The sequence below is a fragment of the Oncorhynchus tshawytscha genome, linkage group LG06 (assembly GCF_018296145.1).
Source record: "Oncorhynchus tshawytscha isolate Ot180627B linkage group LG06, Otsh_v2.0, whole genome shotgun sequence".
NCBI classification, from domain to species: domain Eukaryota; kingdom Metazoa; phylum Chordata; class Actinopteri; order Salmoniformes; family Salmonidae; genus Oncorhynchus; species Oncorhynchus tshawytscha.
The window spans coordinates 35,668,933-35,687,156 of NC_056434.1; the positions used below are offsets into that span (position 1 = coordinate 35,668,933).

Consider the following 18,224-nt stretch of genomic DNA (forward strand, 5'->3'; position numbering starts at 1 on the left):
TCCGTAACACACACACACACACACACACACACACACACACACACACACACACACACACACACACACACACACACACACACACACACACACACACACACACACACACACACACACACACACACACACACACACACACACACACGCACACACACACACACACACACACACACACACACACACACACACACACACACACACACACACACACACACACAGACACACACACACAGCTCTCATGGCAAGATTATCTTGGCTATCAGGCTACATTCTTGTGGGCTTCTGTAGCCTAGATGTAATGTGCAATTCACATTTTGATTATGACCACTATCTCCCCATAAAGTCCTGACTAATGAGGTTAGAAACATGCTGCTCTATATCCAGCATTGACCCCAATCTCACCCAGTTTAAGCACAGCAGAGAGGGCTCTCCTCTGTGCCATCTGTCACATCATCATGACACGAATGACGGGGGCCACTTTAGTGCAGCCAGTCAGGGTTGGCACAAGGCTGGTCGAGAAACTGCGATTATAAATATTTTTATGTTGACAAAGGTCGAGGTTATTTATTTTTCACATATACAGCTATCTATGTGACTGAAAACAATGACATATGAATTAATGATGATGATGATTAATTTAGGACATGAATGCACAAATCCTAACATCCTTAAGAATACTGTACAAACCCACTTAACTCGCGTACGACCAATGAACCAAGCAGGGGGTTTGGCTAGGGTAAAATTCGGGACGGGTAATGGCGGCTTGTAGAGTACATTTTTTTTGTTTACATTTTTTTGTCGACACGCAACATGGAGACAAATTGAAGATACAATAACCATTTGAACAGTTTGCTATTACAGCAGATGAAGTGGATTTGTGTGTCTTGTGTGTGCACGTGTATTTGGATTTTATGAGATACCCTGTGAGAGCAGTCATGACCAAACCCATGCAATGTGAAAAAAGGAAATTATTTGGCCATGTGTCAAGTGTATGTAGATGAGAGGAGTATGCTGCAATTGTGGTGGTGAACATGCACCTGAATTTCTGTAGTGCCCTGTTAGGGTGAAGGAGACGCAGCTGGCAAGAATAAGGGCTGTCCATCATGTGTCCTGTCCAGAGGTGGTGAGAAGAGTGGAGTGACGTTAAAGAAGTAATGGTAGTAGGAGTAGAGACACCAGATGATGTTCCTTGTCAACAGAGGGATCCTGACATGTTGCATGTTATGAATTTGGACTTTGTAGCATTTATTACATTGGTTATAAACTGTATAGCGCAAACAGAGAGGAAATCAGAAAGAATAGTCATTGTTGTGAGTGCGGCTGAGCGTTTTTTGGGACTCAGATTCTACAGCAGAGACATTACAAGGAGACTTGTAGATGAATGCTCTGTCCTCAGGCGCCTGAGCAGGAGTGAGGTGGTTGTTTTACCACCCCATACAGTAGGTGGCGGCAATACACCAATAGGTTGTAGTCTGCCATAAAACCTTAAAGAAGAAGAAGATGCGTCACTCAAACTTCGACTCAGGGGCAAGCGGGAAATACAATATTTTGTAGCTAGCTATAAATTAAACACGCTCTAAACTCTAAGGTAATTTACGGAACATGTTTTAACTTTCCAACGTTTGTGAATAATACAGCTTCACCTCATATAGCTAGCTATTTTTTTATCGGCCAATGTATGCCAAAACAACTGCTAGCCAATTAGTTATAGCGAGCCAACTGGTTAACGTTAGCTAGCTAGACACGTTCCAGAAATGAGCAGTTTGTGTCAAAGCGATAGCTACATTGTAACTATTCAAATCAAATTGTATTGGTCACATACACAACATGGTTAGAAGGTGTTATTGCGAGTGTAGCGAAATGCTTGCTTAATAAGGTCAAAGTATCGAGTTAGTTTTGCAAACTCTTCGGACTTCGTTATGTCAGCATTTACATTTTCTAACGGTACGTTGCCTTTTTGGACAGTAATACAGCTGGATACGTTTTATTAGTCGTATGTACTGGATACACATGGCATACACCGTCCAGCGAAACGCTTACTTGCAGGGTCATTCTCGACACTAACAGTAAGAAACATATATAACAATACGAACAAAGTAACTGGCTCAGTAAGAATAGAATACACATTTAACCACAAGTAGCTATAATGTTAATACAGGAAGCACAGGAGGTTGGTGGCACCATAATTGGGAAGGACGGGCTCGTGGTAGTGCATCTTTAAGGGGCGGCAGGTAGCCTAGTGGTTAGAGCATTGGGCCAGTAACTGAAACCCCGAGCTGACAAGGTAAAGATCTGTCGTTCTGACCCTGAACAAGTTAGCCCACTGTTCCCTGTCTTTGTAAATAAGAATTTGTTCTTAGCTGTCTTGCCTAGTTAAATAAAGGTTAAATAAAAACAATGGCTGGACCGTTATTAGTGGAATGGTATGAAACAAATGGTTTCCACCTGTTTGCAGCAATTCCGTTCCAGGTATTATTATGAGCCGTTCTCCCCCCACAATTTAATGCTTAGAGACTGTCAGTTTGTGGCCGTGGGTCCTTTATGATGCTCCGGGCCTTTTACAGCCACCATTTCGAGGAGATGTCCTAGATGGGTGAGAGCATGGTCCCAGTGATGTACTGGGCCGTCTTCACCACCCGCTGGAGGACCTTGCAGTTGTGGATGGAATAATTCCCATACCAGGCCTTCATGCAACTGGTTAGGACTTGATTGACTGTCATACACTTTTTGCAGCACCTGCCACAGTATTGATAAACTGGAGACTGAAAATATGCACCATGATACAGAGGAGGACAAGAGCAGCCAAGCATTCAACACACGCTTCGGGCAGGTAGGTTTGTGGTGCATCTCAGTAGTCTAAAGTGGCTCCAAATCCTCTATCCTTTCATGAAAACACTGATGTGAAAGAACTGGACAAGGGAATGCGTCATCCATCCTTTGTTTTCAGATCAGTTAAAGCTGCAAGTATGTCACTTTTTGGCTGACCCTACCAAATTCACATAGAAATAGAGATCTGCCATTCTCATTGAAAGCAAGTCTAAGAAGCTGTAGATCTGTTGTGAACTATTGCTATGCTTCCCATTAAGTTTAGTTTTAGCAGCTTTTACTTTAATAGTACTTCTTAAAGTACTATATTTTAGGTTATGGAAAATATATTTCACAGTGGTTTAGATTGTGCAGACTATAAATAATCATTGTACTATGCTTGTTTTGTCACAAACTGAAATTAGGCAAACTTAGAATTTTAGTAACCATGAAATGGCAGAGTGATTTCTGCATAGTGTATCTTTTAAGATGCAAGATAAGACTCTTTAGACTATAGAAAATACCTTAGATCTTTTTGCTTTAAAATGGCAAGCAAACCTCAACCAAGACTTTATCTTTCCAGTATAACTATACTGCAGAGGAGTACCAGGCAGTCCAGAATGCACTGCGACAGAAGCTGGGACCTGAATACATCAGCTCCAGGATGGCTGGAGGGGGCCAGAAGGCAAGGCCAAGTCACACAAACTCTTTTGTTGTTGAAAACAACTTCGAATTACATCCTAATCCACCCAAGAGTAAAACTAACCAATAAGTACACACTTCATCATCAGCCTTTACTCACCCGCTTGGAACTAAAGACAGTGTTGTTCTTGTTGCAGGTGTGTTACATAGAGGGGCACCGTGTGATCAGCCTGGCCAATGAGATGTTTGGATACAACGGCTGGTCTCACTCCATCTCCCAGCAGAATGTCGGTAGGAGAGCTGGAGCATCGCTAGCTATTAAACAGTATATTTAGAAACCTACTTCTGTCTTCAGTGTAACCTTTATTATTTATTTATGACCCACTGGGTACTGTATATGAATGTGTCTGTAATGCACAGTCACAACACAGTGACGGACTGTCCCCTCACAGACTTTGTTGACCTCATCAATGGGAAGTTCTACGTTGGAGTCAGTGCGTTTGTCAAAGTCCAACTGAAGGTGGGTGATGGGCAGAGAAGTCAACCATTGTTATTTAAAATCTACAGTGCCACTGTTGGCTCTTTCCAGTTTTGGAAGTGTGTTTCAAGGGAGGGTGCAATGAGTTGTGTGTTGTTCGGCAATGCGGTGCCAACATTTGGTTATTAGGTTTACCTATTAAATAGTTGGGAGCATCTATAGTACATACAGTGGGGCAAAAAAGTATTTAGTCAGCCACCAATTGTGTAAGTTCTCCCACTTAAGAAGATGAGAGGCCTGTAATTTTCATCATAGGTACACTTCAACTATGACAGACAAAATGAGAAAAAAAATCTAGAAAATCACGTTGTAGGATTTTTAATGAATTTATTTGCAAATTATGGTGGAAAAGGAAGTATTTGGTCACCTACAAACAAGCAAGATTTCTGGCTCTCACAGACCTGTAACTTCTTCTTTAAGAGGCTCCTCTTGTCCTCCACTCGGTACCTGTATTAATGGCACCTGTTTGAACTTGTATCAGTATAAAAGATACCTGTCCACAACCTCAAACAGTCACACTCCAAACTCCACTATGGCCAAGACCAAAGAGCTGTCAAAGGACACCAGAAACAAAATTGTAGACCTGCACCAGGCTGGGAAGACTGAATCTGCAATGGGTAAGCAGCTTGGTTTGAAGAAATCAACTGTGGGAGCAATTATTAGGAAATGAAAGACATAGAAGACCACTGATAATCTCCCTTGATCTGGGGCTCCACGCAAGATCTCACCCCGTGGGGTCAAAATGATCACAAGAACGGTGAGCAAAAATCCCAGAACCACACCGGGGGACCTAGTGAATGACCTGCAGAGAGCTGGGACCAAAGTAACAAAGCCTACCATCAGTAACACACTACGCCGCCAGGGACTCAAATCCTGCAGTGCCAGACGTGTCCCCCTGCTTAAGCCATTACATGTCCAGGCCCGTCTGAAGTTTGCTAGAGAGCATTTGGATGATCCAGAAGAAGATTGGGAGAATGTCATATGGTCAGATTAAACCAAAATAACTTTTTGGTAAAAACTCAACTCTTCGTGTTTGGAGGACAAAGAATGCTGAGTTGCATCCAAAGAACACCATACCTACTGTGAAGCATGGGGGTGGAAACATCATGCTTTGGGGCTGTTTTTCTGCAAAGGGACCAGGACAACTGATCCGTGTAAAGGAAAGAATGAATGGGGCCATGTATCGTGAGATTTTGAGTGAAAATCTCCTTCCATCAGCAAGGGCATTGAAGATGAAACGTGGCTGGGTCTTTCAGCATGACAATGATCCCAAACACACCGCCCGGGCAACGAAGGAGTGGCTTCGTAAGAAGCATTTCAAGGTCCTGGAGTGGCCTAGCCAGTCTCCAGATCTCAACCCCATAGAAAATCTTTGGAGTGAGTTGAAAGTCCGTGTTGCCCAGCAACAGCCCCAAAACATCACTGCTCTAGAGGAGATCTGCATGGAGGAATGGGCCAAAATACCAGCAACAGTGTGTGAAAACCTTGTGAAGACTTACAGAAAACGTTTGACCTCTGTCATTGCCAACAAAGGGTATATAACAAAGTATTGAGAAACTTTTGTTATTGACCAAATACTTATTTTCCACCATCATTTGCAAATAAATGAATAAAAAATCCTACAATGTGATTTTCTGGATTTTTTGTCTCATTTTGTCTGTCATAGTTGAAGTGTACCTATGATGAAAATTACAGGCCTCTCTCATCTTAAGTGGGAGAACTTGCACAATTGGTGGCTGACTAAATACTTTTTTGCCCCACTGTATATAGTAGTACATACACTGAGTGTATAAAACATTGACACCTTCTAATATTGAGTTTCAACCCCCCCACCCCTTTTGCCATCAGAACTGCCTCAGTTTGTTGGGGCATGGACTCTACAAGGTGTCAAGTGTTCCACAGGGATGCTGGCCCATGTTGACTCCAATGCTTCCCACAGTTGTGTCAAGTTGGCTGGTTGTCCTTTGGGTGGTGGACCATTCTTGATACACACGGGAAACTGTTGAGCGTGGAAAACCCTCTCGCCGGTGCATTTCTTGACACAAATCGGTGCGCTTGGCACCTACTACCATACCCCTTTCAAAGGCACTTAAATATTTTGTCTTGCCCGTTCACCCTCTGAATGGTGCGCGCGCACACACAATCCATGCCTCAAGGCTTAAAAATCCTTCTTGAACCTGTCTCTTCATCTACACGGATTGAAGTGGATTTAACAAGTGACATCGATAAGGGATCATAGCTTTTACCTGGATTCACCTGGTCAATCTATGTCATGGAAAGAGCAGGTGTCCTTAATGTGTTGTACACAGTGTCTATAGTAGCATATGTACAACTTTAGTTTTTTTAATACCGTTTACTCTGTTAGCATCGCTACAATTTTGGGTGTGTCAGCTTTTTACTATAATGTATTTCACACACTTACTGTATTACTAAGTGTGTTTGGTGTGTCTCTCCCCATAGGATGGGTCGTTCCATGAGGACGTTGGCTACGGGGTGAGCGAGGGACAAAAGTCCAAGGCCCTGTCACTGGAGAAGGCCAGGAAAGAGGCAGTCACTGATGGACTGAAGAGAGCACTCAAGTACAGGGGGAGACACTACACTTAATGTTCCATGAACTACTTTTTACTGTGCGTGTTGGTGTCTGAGTTTGTTGTAGTTCTGATATTTGATCCCCCATCCTTCCAGATGTTTTGGAAACGCCCTTGGGAACTGTATCATGAATAAAGAGTACCTCATATCCATCAACAAGATCCCTAAACAGGTTAGATACTGTTCCTGTCAACTGTCATTTACATCCATCCACCCTTTCCAGTGTTCACTGTCTCTGTCTCTCCCAGCCTGCTCCCCCTCTGGACCCAGCCCAGACCAAGCGTTCTGACAGTGAGCCATCAGTGGAGAAGGCCCGGCTGTCTAGCTTGGCCCGGTGGGAGAGTGCTGGGCCTGGGTCAGGGAGGGCACCACTGGAGCAGCCCAGGGCCCACAACCACCACCAGGCTCCCCCAGGGGAGCACGGGGACAGAGGGGGAGCCAGGACTTTTCTCTCACACACCCCTACTGCTGCCTCTGGACCAGTAGCCCCCTCAGCTCCATCAGACAGTGAGAACAAGCGCTGTAATCTTGTCAGGTGAGCAACAGCCAGATGACTGTCAAACCTTTCTTGTGTATTGGTTTTATTACAGGTGTCTGTCTCTAAATTTCCTCGCTGTACCCAAACTCTTACTCTCACCTCTGTTCTCTCTTTGTCTTATCCTCTCTATCCCTCACGTCCTCCCTCCTTCAGGTCTTTATCAGATGTGGAGGACCTCTGTCTCTCTGACGCCCACACAGACTCCAAGCAGCAGAGGAAGCTCAAGCAGCAGCAGCTGCAGCAGAAGTTCCGCCAGGAGATGGAGGCGAAAAAGCTCCTGCAGGGACAACCTCTGCTCAAGACAGAGGGCCCAGACACAGCTATTGTACAGGCACCCAGTGGAGCTCATGGTAAGACAATAAGCAAGCAAGAAAATACAATATTTTGGAGGACCGGTGCTTGACTTGGGCAGGAGCTCACCAGAGCTGAGTACCGGCACCTAAAATATAAACAGTGCCGGTACCCAAAATGATTTCCGGCACCTATTTCAGTCCAAGTCATGTACTGTGGAGGACCATAAAATGTGTTAGCAAGAAATGTCCAAGTTCTGTTTTAATGCAGTATGGTGTTTGTCTGTTAGCCATGTTCTTTGACTGGTTGTTCGTCTTGTACTAGTGTTGCCATGCTCTTTGGAATGGGATACCTCTCTCCTTCCAGGTAGGTTTAGCACCCCTGACCAGGGACAAAGACCACCATGGCTTACAGCACACCTAGTGGACACAAAGAACCCTGCAGCAGGGATGAGTATCTTGCCAGTACCGTAAACCACCACCAGGGGGCTCAAGTAGAAAGAATGGGAACTACTCTGAAAATGATTCAGATTACACAGATCTACAACGTCTTGCGGAAATCTACCTCCCTATGCTGGCGTCTGTTTCATGTGTACCTGAATACTGTGGCTGCTTCTAGTTGTTACTGTTGTTCTAGGGGCTATAAAATCCCCAGTGTGACAAATATACTGGATATTTGTTAACACTTATCATCGTTCCCCCAAGATAACCCAGAGCTGTGGGACTTCACTCTTGACGGCATCCAGGAGTTGGAGGCCCCAGCAGGTGGACCTTCATCAACATCCTCGTTACGACCCAGCACGCCAGGGGGTAGTCACCAAATGCTGACCCGCAGTAAGACCCCTCAGAGAGGGGCTTCACCATCCCTACGACCCCCCGCCGTCAGGCCCCAAGAGCCCCCACCACACGGCCAAGTACAGGGGGGAAACCAACCCCAGTATCACAACCAGCACCCTAGGACATCTGACAGGACAGGTGAGACTGGGTAATGAATGAGCTGCTTTAAAACAGTGGACATCATTGGTCCTGGGGGACTACTGGGCATGCTGCGTTTTGTTTGACCTTAACTAACACATCCGATTCATCAACACCTTTACTTTGCTAGAATACCTGATTCAGCTAATCTAGCAAAGTAAAGTACCTTCAATTGAACCAGTTTGAGAAACATTCTTGATATTGGTACAGCATTTTCTAGATTATTAATTGCCTTTTCTTGTCACAGGTGAGGCATTCAGTCCATCTAGACAAGGACAGTACATGAAGAAACGCAAGCTGGACACTTGAGAAAAGACTTTCACTTACCTAAAAGCCATTTTACCAACAAGTCTTCATTTGTATTTTAGTTTATATGTTGAGTATATGGGCATCTCTTCTTGCTGCTAAATGTAAAGAATTGTTTATGGTTTTTGTAAATAAAATCAGGGATTTCTGTTTGCCTTTCAAAAAACTGGACTATTCTCTTACTTGTGACCTTTGTTCTGAATATCATGTTCCTGGCCACACCAACCTCATTGGTTGAAATAGGTCTACTTGGTGCATGTAAAAGATGAAGCAATATGATTTCAGTTGCATTTATTTATTTTTGTACAACGTGAAAAAACAACCAGAGTAGGCTGGTCCTTAGAGCAAGAGAAAATAGGGACGAGTACAACATGAAATGTCAGTAGCCTAAGACAGAATTGTGCCGGTAGAATCTTTTCACCACTTGTGGATAATTGGGTGATTAGTAGCGTGTGCTGTACAGTGGGTTGTTGTAGGTAAGCCAAAGGTCTAAAACCAGTTAGCATGCAGAATTCAGGAAACAGATGCCAATATTATATTGAGATACATTGACACCTGAGCAATTCAAGATCGGCACTTTGTGTGGACTCATAGAAAAAAAAGCAGGATTTCCCAATATCAAAAACATTAACAACCGTCGGCATGAAAACATTTCCCCTTGGTCCCTATTAAACATTGCATATTCTGCATTGCAGTAACTTATTATTCTCTAGAGAAGTTAAAGTAGTAGTTCAAACCAGGAGTGGGTGAGGTCACTTGAGGGGAATGGCACTCATCACGTAAGGTGGCAAAGAAGCAAGAGAATGGTGCCAATGGAGAGAAAAACCACAAGACAAGTTTAGTTTGCTCATCTGTTGAAAACAAGTGTTGCTATGCAATACTGTACTGATTACGTTCATTCAGACGACCCACTTAGACAAATCATACCCTTTTTCAATAACTAACAAACAAATGCTGGTTTTGGTGACCTATCTTATAAGACTCACCTGCCTCTTCTGACAGACTTCTTTAGTTATGTCTAACTTTCACATTAAACATTTACCGATGTCTATGGACGTTTGATGGATCTCACAGGTCGGCAGTTAACTGGTCTTTCAGTCACTGGACTCTAGTCCATCAGAAAGAACAGTAGGGCTCGGTCATTATGGTGGAATGTCTCAGTAGTGAGGATGCGAAGCACTAAAGAGTTCTGAAAGTTTACAGGGCTGTGTGTACTGTGTGGGGGTGGGTAAATCACAAGACATAGTACTCTATGCCGATGAGCATTATATGAAATCATTATTTAAATGCAACACATGTACCTTGCATGTATAGACATATACACACAGTAAAACAAAAAAAGACAGGGTGGTGTATGGTAAGAGCTGAAGAAGCACAGGACTACTCTGCTGTTACGGAGTACAATACCAATAATAACCCTGCAATTGCACGTTATATTCCTTTAACTACATGTTGTTCAACAACACTTAAGTTTGTGAAATATCAAAATCTGATGGCTGAATACAGGTCCATAGAGAGCATCTTGTATTTGTTTTTAAATAAACCACAGAAAGGGAACCCCAGACAATTTGTCATGATTTTGAAATATGACAACAGGAAATAAGGTTGGATAGATTTGTGAAAAGTTTACATTTCTAAGGTCTGTGTGAAAATCATGCCCCGTTCACTGCTAGATAATATACCAGTAGTATCTATAGATAGTCTCAGGAATGTACCGAGGGCCATAGCCTTGCTTATCAGAGTGACAACAGTACACCAGGTGGTGAGGTGAGACAACCGACACGGTAGCTAAAGTCTAAAACCCCAAACCAAATTGTCACAGTTGCTGAAGCCTACAACTCAAACCACTCAAACAGTTGATAAGCCTAACCAGTCTAAAGCGTAAACCAAAATCACTCATGGATAGTCAGGCTAAATCCAAAGCATGGACATGACAGGAAGTAGATAATGATAAACTATCTACAGACACGTCTGTTACTTAACTCACGCTAACAGGTTATGGTCTCAAATAAGAAAGTAACACCCGCAGTCAGGCACAACATCTCAGAGGGACAGATAGTCAAATATAACCATGGAATCATAACCTAGGACAAGAAATATTTGTTATACAAAGAAAATGTGCACATGCATTTAGGGATTGAAGGCCACTGTTACATGGGGCCAGGGACTCACTCCTTTCCCCACAATGCTATTATTGCATCTTACTGTATGGCGATGATATGGGTAACCACTATCCAGTAAAACCTTACCGGCTTCCATTCACTCTCATTCCATCTCTTCTTTCCTTCTCTACATACTGTGTCTCTCTCGACTTTCTTTATACAAACTTGATACCCACAATTCATCTGTTTCTCACCAAGACAGCTTCCCATACCATTCAACACCCCCGAATCTCAGCCAATGACAGTAGGGCTAGGAGGTGCGTGTGTGTTGGCGGGGTTTCTCTCCATCTTCTAAATTCTGTCCTAGTTAAGCTTAAGGCCAGTTACAGTCAAGAAGTGATTAAGAGTTCCCCCTCCCTATCCTCTCCTTCAAGGGAATGGTCACAATGGTGCTTTCAACAGACGTCTCTGGCCGTTGCCGTTTGTGCTCTTGGGTCAATGGCTTTCATTGGACAAACCTAAATGTCACAGCCCGCTTCCACAGCCATTGGCAGAAAAGACTGGGCCCTAGTAGGGGGTGAAGGTGTGATTGGTGTGCTATGGGTATGTATTGAAATCTCCAACCAACAGACAGACCTCTTTTTTCGTCTGACAGGACCACAGTCTCCTCTTCTTTTTTTCCACCTCACCAATAAGCGAAACAGAACAAAACACCAGAGTGCTAGTAGTTGTCCTATAGCGCTCTTCCTCCCTGCCCTCAGCCCAGCCTGACTAACCCAGGTCCAGGCTACGTGGGCCTCAGGTTGGGGCCTCCAGGGTTGCTGACAGGTTTCTGAGTGGCTCCCGCGTGGAATGCCTGCTGAAGGGGGGCTGAGGCCGAGGGGGCTTGGGGCTGGTACTGGGCCTGCGGCTGGGTGGAGGCTAGGAGGCCCACCTGACAGGGACCTGTAGGTCCTGCCCACTGGGGGGTGCTGTAGGTGGATGGGCCGTAGCCGAACACCTGGGCAGGGGTGCCCAGAGAGCCCTGACGTGGGCAGAGGGGGATGGAGGGGTTAGTGGAGGGGTGGGTAGTAGGGCAGAGGTGGCCGGGAGCAGAAAACTTTCGGCCCATGTTGGCTTGAGGAGGGATATGTAGAGGGATCTGTAGTTAGGAAGAGGGGACAGGAGAGAAGGAGAGGAATAAGGGGAAGTTAGTTAGATAAAAAACACTATTAAGAGAGCAAAAAAAAGCAAACATCATCATGTAAAATAGAGCTAAAAACATAGCTTGGCAGATTATGGAAATGGCTGGTCTTTAGACTGAGTCGAGGCCTTACGTCGTGTCCGGGTCCCTGGGCTGTCCCCTTGGGTCCTTTCTTGCCGTGGGAGAGGCTGATGGCGTCTCGGGCCCAGTTGTCAACTAGCAGGTGCAGGTCGTCTGTGAATGTGCCCTTGCGACTCTGTGTTACAGCCGGGGCCATGTTGGGGCCTGACGGCTGGCACTGGCTGGTGTTCGCTCCACTGTCTGAACTGGTCCCACTCACTCCTGGAAGACACACAGAGACGAGTTTAACCTGGGAAGCCAACTCGTTTCTCAAATCAAGTTTGGCTTCTCTTCTGGAGATGTATCATCTCTTGGTTTGATGAATATTATGTGGGTTTGTCTTTCTAAAACATGTAGTGAAGGAGCATAGACAATAGGAGTGCCGCTGGGTTTGCTTACCCATGGTGGAGGTGCTAAGGCTGGGCAAGGAGGGGGAGAGTTTGAGATTCTGGGGGGAGGTCCGGCTGCCTGGCTCAGAGAGCCCTGCCGTGGGGCGAAATGACTGCTTAGAGGAGGACTCTGGGGAGATCTGGCCTGTGACTTGGGCTCCTAAACACACACACACACACAAACATCAACCACAGAGAGGAGTGGAGAGAAACACCTGATCACATTACCCCTTCTAAGCTAGCAGTCTCTACCCTTTAATATTGACTGATTACTCGTTGCTTGCAGTCGAACATTTGTATATTAATTTCCATTCAGCAGTGTGCAGAGAGTCCCTCACTAGATACAGACAGCTGGACTGACCAATCACAACTCGTGTTACCTGTGTGCAAGGGACCGTGCTGGGTGCTGCTGCGGGCTGATTTGCTGGCCTTGGTCTTGGCCCTGCGTCTGCCCCCGGCCATGGCCACAGAGGGGGAGAGGACAGCCGAGGGACGAGGTTTACCCAGCCTGGTGAACAGAGCATCGATTTCCTCCTTGTGACGGGAGTGGAGGGTCTGGCTCTCTATCATATGTCTGTGGAGGGAAGGAGGAGTGGAGGAAGAGAGGAGGAGGGCAGAGTGAGGCAGGGTTGTAACAAATACAGTACAACAGTCATCACTTCTCTCTTACACCACAAGTAAGTGATCCCATTGAAGTTTAAAATCATATAAAAGAGAAATATTGCCCAAAACAGCAAACAAACAAACAGGTTACATCTTGGAGGAGTGAAGGTAACATACTTCTCTCGGAGGTGGCTGACTTCCCTTTCAAAGGCCTCGTCCTCTGGCCCAGAGTCGTCCTCGTTGTCGCTGGTCATGTAATGATTAAACAAACCTCTGTTCCCTGCGGAGGCGGAGCTACAGGGGTCAGAAGTTGCTGAAGAGGAAGGGCCGTTCTGATGGGAGGAGCTAGATCCCGAAGGAGCCGTGGTATTGGCTGCAGCTGGCGTCACTGAAAAACGGCCCACTTTGGAGACAGAGTTGGGGCTGGGTGTGACACTGGCAGTCACCTGAAAGCGTCCGATGGTGGCGGACTGCGTCTGGAAGTGAGAAGTGAGCCCATCTACAGAGTCTCCACTCCAGACTCCTTTGGAGAGGGAGGAGGAGCGGTGGAGGGTGTTCTCTGGGCTGGAAAAGGAGGAAGACGAGGAAGAAGGGGAGGAGGATGAAGAGGGTGTGAGGGAGGAAGAGGAGGCGATGGTAGAGGGGTCAGGAGTGCTGCCGGCGCCAGCTTCTGAGACCTGGAAACGTCCCAGTTTGACGACCCCTGTGGAGGACGTTGCTGCTCTACTGCTCCCTGGAATGGTCTCAGGGCTCACAGCTCTCCTCAGCTGGCCGTCCAGACTACCAAGAGGCTGCTGGGACTGGACACACACACACACACACACACACACACAAGACATGTCAGCAACAAACATACCAACACAACTCACTCAGAAAACATTCCAAATAACTAACGCAACTAATATAGGTAAGATAACACAACAGAACAAGCACAACTGTGTGTAATGTTTAACTCTGTGTCGTTGTATGTGTCGAACTGCTTTGCTTTATCTTGGCCAGGTCGCAGTTGTAAAAGAGAACTTGTTCTCAACTGGCCTACCTGGTTAAATAAAGGTGAAATAATTGTTTTTATTTAATAAAAACTCTAGACACACCACTCAAAGATGACATTCACCTATTTCACACATCTACAAAACTCAACATTACAGTACATAACTTAAAACTTCTCAAGGGGACAAGTTCTGAAAAGAGGACTAACCTGGTTTGGTACTGGGAATGGAGGCAATTGCTCAGAGGTAGGGGTGCCTGCCTGCTCGGAGACACCAGGATACATACGACACACACACAAAGATGTAATCATTATTATCAAGGTAGGAGAAAAAGAGAAAAAAAAGCATTTAGTACAAATACTATATCTTATCAGTCACTGGACAATCAGAGTTCCCTCTACTGTACCTGCACTCTGATGGCTTGGCCATGCTTTTCTGGATGGATCTGTGCATGTTCTGCTGGTGTGAGGCCCTGTCCTGGGTTGGGGGGGGGGCCCGGGGCTCCCTGTTCCCCTGAAGTGAGGGACAGGTTGTAGGAGGGCACCAGGGCTGCCAGATGGGGAGGGGAGATGGTCTCTGTGGAGGAAGAGGTGGTCTCAAGGTTGCCAGTGTCAGCGGAGGTGGAGTCCTTAAAGAGGGAGCGCAGCTTCTTTTCTAGGGCATGGATGTCATCTATACCAGGGGCCTTGGACTGGGACTCTCCCCCATCTGGGTCCCCTGGCTGCAGCTGGGACGGTTGGGAGGGCAGGGTAGAGGGTGGAAGATGGGTGGGGGCCATTGCAGGCTGTGCCACAGGGACAAAGGTAGGGACAGGCTGAGACTGGGAGGAGGTGGGCTGAGTGACAGGAATGGACACAGGGATAGGCTGAGAGGACAGGATAGGAACAGGAACAGAGTGCTGCTCTGAGCTGGTCACAGTCCCAGAGTTACTGGGTGGAGCTCCAGAGACGGGGGCAGAGCTGCTGCCCATCTGATCGGCAGAGGCTGGGGGGAAAGAGGACGAGGTGGCCTGGGGGGCTGGAGAGCAGCTGAAGGGGGGAATGTGATTTGGGCAGGAGCAGGTTGAGAGGGGGCAGCTTGGCAGCCAGGCTGGGGGTGTGGTATTAGCTCACTGGTAGCAGGTGCAGGGGCTGAAACTTGGGTTGGAGACCCCCTCCCGGTTGCAACTTGGCATGTGGAGGGGGGAAGAGAGGAGGACCCAGAGGGGATGACAGAGACATGAGGCAGGGTGGTGGCCGGGTGCAGACCAGCCTGGGAGGAGGGGACTGTGCTGGTGGCTCGTCTCTCCCCATGCGTCTCCCTCATCTCAGTGAAGGCCTGCTGGAGGCGGCTTGAGGGGGCAGACAGGGACAGGCCCAGACTCACTGGGGCAGCGGGGAGGTACACAGAGAGAGGAGTTACTTACATAACCTGGGCTCTTACAACAAGTCATTTATCATCATGACGTCAAACACACTAATGTTGGTAAATGCATCAAGCAACATGTTTTAGAGTTCTCAAACATGCCAAGGTTGGAAGTGGGGCACATGTTTGGAACACAGAGTTCTAACATTCTATATGTGAGTTCTGGTTGCACTCTATGGTCCAGAGATTCCAGTCAGTCTCACCTGGATGGGGCTCGTCCCCAAACGAGGTGGTAGCCGAGGGAGGGCCGAAAAACTGCTCTCTCAAACGGGACTCTGGGACAGGGCTGACGATGAACCTCCGGCCTGCAGAGTGGACCACCTGAGCTGCAACGCCTAGGCAACAGGGGTGAGAGGTGAGGGGTGAAGAGGTGGAGCCCAGACAATCATAATTCAGTAGAGATAGTAAATGTGTAGGTGCATGTTTACCAGACAGAGGAGTGGGCTTGTCACGCTGCTGTAAGGGGTCATCTACCACAATCTGTGTAGAGAGAAGGACAACACCATGTCAACTAAAGGCTGCCTAGGAGTTAGTGGGTGGGTAGTGTGGTATGTTACCTGAGTGAAGGGCGGTTGAGCGCAGCCTTCCTTCATGCCCTCTCCTTTATCGCCCGGCATTTCGATGACCTCCCGGACCTGCTCGATGAACGACTTGCGTTCGCTCTCCAGGATAAACTTACTCAGGACCTGAGAGAAGGATATACATTTAACTACAATAATACAAAAACTCATGCCTATCAAATCCACATTTCCACCTGTGGAAAGAGACCCGTGGAGCTACAAAACAAATACATCTAATTTCTTTACTCTTGACAATTACAGAGACTTGGGGGAAGAGATCAATACAACTCAGATCAGTGCTTTTTAGTTTCTTATCATTCTTACCATGATCCGTGCGATCTCTTCAGGGTTATCTCCATCCAGGTCAAACTTAAAGGTGACCATCTTCCTGTTGTGGGTCTCCAGCTGGCACTCTGCCACCCGGTCTCCCATGTTGGAGATCTGAAAACAGACACACAGAGAGAGGACACCAGCTGAAATACGACCAGACGTCTGTAGACAGAGAGAGCGGGTGAGAGGCCAATAGGGCTGCAAAATTCCTGTAATTCTTTCTGAAATGCCGGTTAGAAGATTGTCCGGAATCCGAAGGGAATAAGCAGGAAATCTAAAATCCTCCAACCAGTATTTCTGGAAAACCTGGGTATGTTGAAAATGACTGGAATTTTGGCTTGAGGAGATAGAAGGTGGCCATGTGGGGTCTGTGTGTGACTTCTGTGCGAGCCAGGGCGCTCCACATAGATGAAGACAGACATTGAGTTGAGGTGAAAGTCTGACCATGTGACTCTTACATTGAGGACGATGAGCTTGGCCTTGGCGGTCTTCTCGTGGCAAGAGTGGCTGCGTACAGAGTTCTGCTGGTGCCGCTTGATCATGGAGCGCCCTTCGTGTCTACCATCTGATGTCCCCTCAAAGCAGTCACTGAAACCTGACGACACGTTCGAAAGGCAACTGGGGGGGAGGAAAGAAAGAAAGAAAGAAAGAGAGATATCACAAGGAACAAAGGGCCGTATCATACAGTATATAGATGTATTTTCAATATAACATATTGAGTAGCAGAAAATGCTTTCTGGTGTGCGCTAGGTATAAAGCTGATGTGATGCCTTACTTCTCCACAGACTGAGGCACCAGCACTGTCTGGCCTGCTGCCTTCTCTGCTGACGCCGGCTGGGATACACTCAGAGAGGCCTGAAACATTGTCACACACACACACACTGTTCATTAAAAGGAGCTTTACAACCATGTCATGTCAAGCATGAAAGCAAGGGTGTGTGATCTGACCGCAAGGGTGTGTGATCTGACCGCAAGGGTGTGTGATCTGACCGCAAGGGTGTGTGATCTGACCGCGTAATTGGAAATGCTTTGAGCACACACACACACGGTTTTGAGCACACACACACTGAATGTACTTCTAGTAGGACATGTTTTGTATGTGTGTTTGTAGGCTCCTTACAATACTATCACATGCCAGCCTAACAACCAACACTCATCTCACTCACACCCACACGTTACCCCTGGTCTGTGTGTACCTGCGGCATAGAGAGGTTTGCAGCCTGATAGAGGAAGTAGAGGTTCTCTGCATTGATTGGAGGAGATAGGATAGGAGGGCTCGGTTCATTGGCCCATGACTGACAGCCATGCAGGAAGAAGCAGCAGCATGCAAGAGGAATGTATGAAAGAAAGAGTAGAGCCACGGAGCTTTTAGTCCAGTGTTTCCCAAACTCGGTCCTCGAAACCCCAATGAGTGCATGTTTTGGTTTTTGCCATGACACTACACAGCAGATTCAAATGATCAAAGCTTGATGATCAGTTGATCACTGATGTGTAATGCTAGGGCAAAAACCAAAACGTGCACCCATTGGGTTCCCCAGGACCGAGTGAAAAGAAGGAATGACAGGACTGTACTAGCCTGATACAAATAGATGGAATACATGCTGTGTCCTTGTTTGGGACTGTTTTAGCGTTAGTAAGAGCGTAAGCTGGGGTTGTTGTGAACTAGTGTGTATGTCTCACCTGTATTTGCTGGGCACCAGGCTGGAGCGGTGGTAGTGTTGTGCTCTGAGGTGCAGTGCTGCCCACTGGCTGTGGCTGCTGGAGGTGCACGGGAAGGATGGGATGAGATGAGGGGGTGGAAGAGACAGAGACAAATCAAACAACCATTTCTGCAGACAAGACAATCTCTTCATTATCTATTCAC

The 18,224-nt window shown here is 46.6% G+C and overlaps 2 protein-coding genes across 2 annotated transcripts in view; one reads left to right on the forward strand and one right to left on the reverse strand.

The window, feature by feature from the left end:
- Positions 1-1,468: 1,468 nt before the first annotated feature.
- Positions 1,469-8,851, forward strand: rad52 (RAD52 homolog, DNA repair protein). The gene is made up of 11 exons (XM_024423753.2): positions 1,469-1,585; positions 2,731-2,827; positions 3,386-3,487; positions 3,642-3,735; positions 3,897-3,964; positions 6,443-6,561; positions 6,668-6,743; positions 6,820-7,106; positions 7,263-7,459; positions 8,105-8,374; positions 8,622-8,851. The coding sequence occupies exons 2-11, from the start codon at positions 2,768-2,770 to the stop codon at positions 8,681-8,683; spliced, it is 1,335 nt and encodes a 444-aa protein (XP_024279521.1). The 5' UTR covers positions 1,469-1,585; positions 2,731-2,767; the 3' UTR covers positions 8,684-8,851.
- A 105-nt stretch (positions 8,852-8,956) lies between these two features.
- Positions 8,957-18,224, reverse strand: part of wnk1a (WNK lysine deficient protein kinase 1a) — a 51,146-nt gene continuing 41,878 nt past the window's right edge. Inside the window, 15 exon segments of the mRNA XM_042323227.1 lie at positions 8,957-11,923; positions 12,099-12,307; positions 12,485-12,634; positions 12,855-13,048; positions 13,255-13,877; positions 14,276-14,326; positions 14,473-14,982; positions 14,985-15,430; positions 15,674-15,805; positions 15,899-15,950; positions 16,028-16,156; positions 16,355-16,471; positions 16,819-16,978; positions 17,136-17,215; positions 18,041-18,118. Of these exon segments, the coding sequence (XP_042179161.1) occupies positions 11,570-11,923; positions 12,099-12,307; positions 12,485-12,634; positions 12,855-13,048; positions 13,255-13,877; positions 14,276-14,326; positions 14,473-14,982; positions 14,985-15,430; positions 15,674-15,805; positions 15,899-15,950; positions 16,028-16,156; positions 16,355-16,471; positions 16,819-16,978; positions 17,136-17,215; positions 18,041-18,118 (3,285 nt within the window). The 3' untranslated portion in view covers positions 8,957-11,569.

Coding starts and splice junctions, on each gene's coding strand:
- rad52 (XM_024423753.2), top strand. CDS start 2,768: ATGCACCATGATACAGAGGAGGACAAGAGCAGCCAAGCATTCAACACA. Junction 6,562..6,667: donor GGACTGAAGAGAGCACTCAA/GTACAGGGGGAG, acceptor CCATCCTTCCAG/ATGTTTTGGAAACGCCCTTG. Junction 6,744..6,819: donor TCAACAAGATCCCTAAACAG/GTTAGATACTGT, acceptor TGTCTCTCCCAG/CCTGCTCCCCCTCTGGACCC.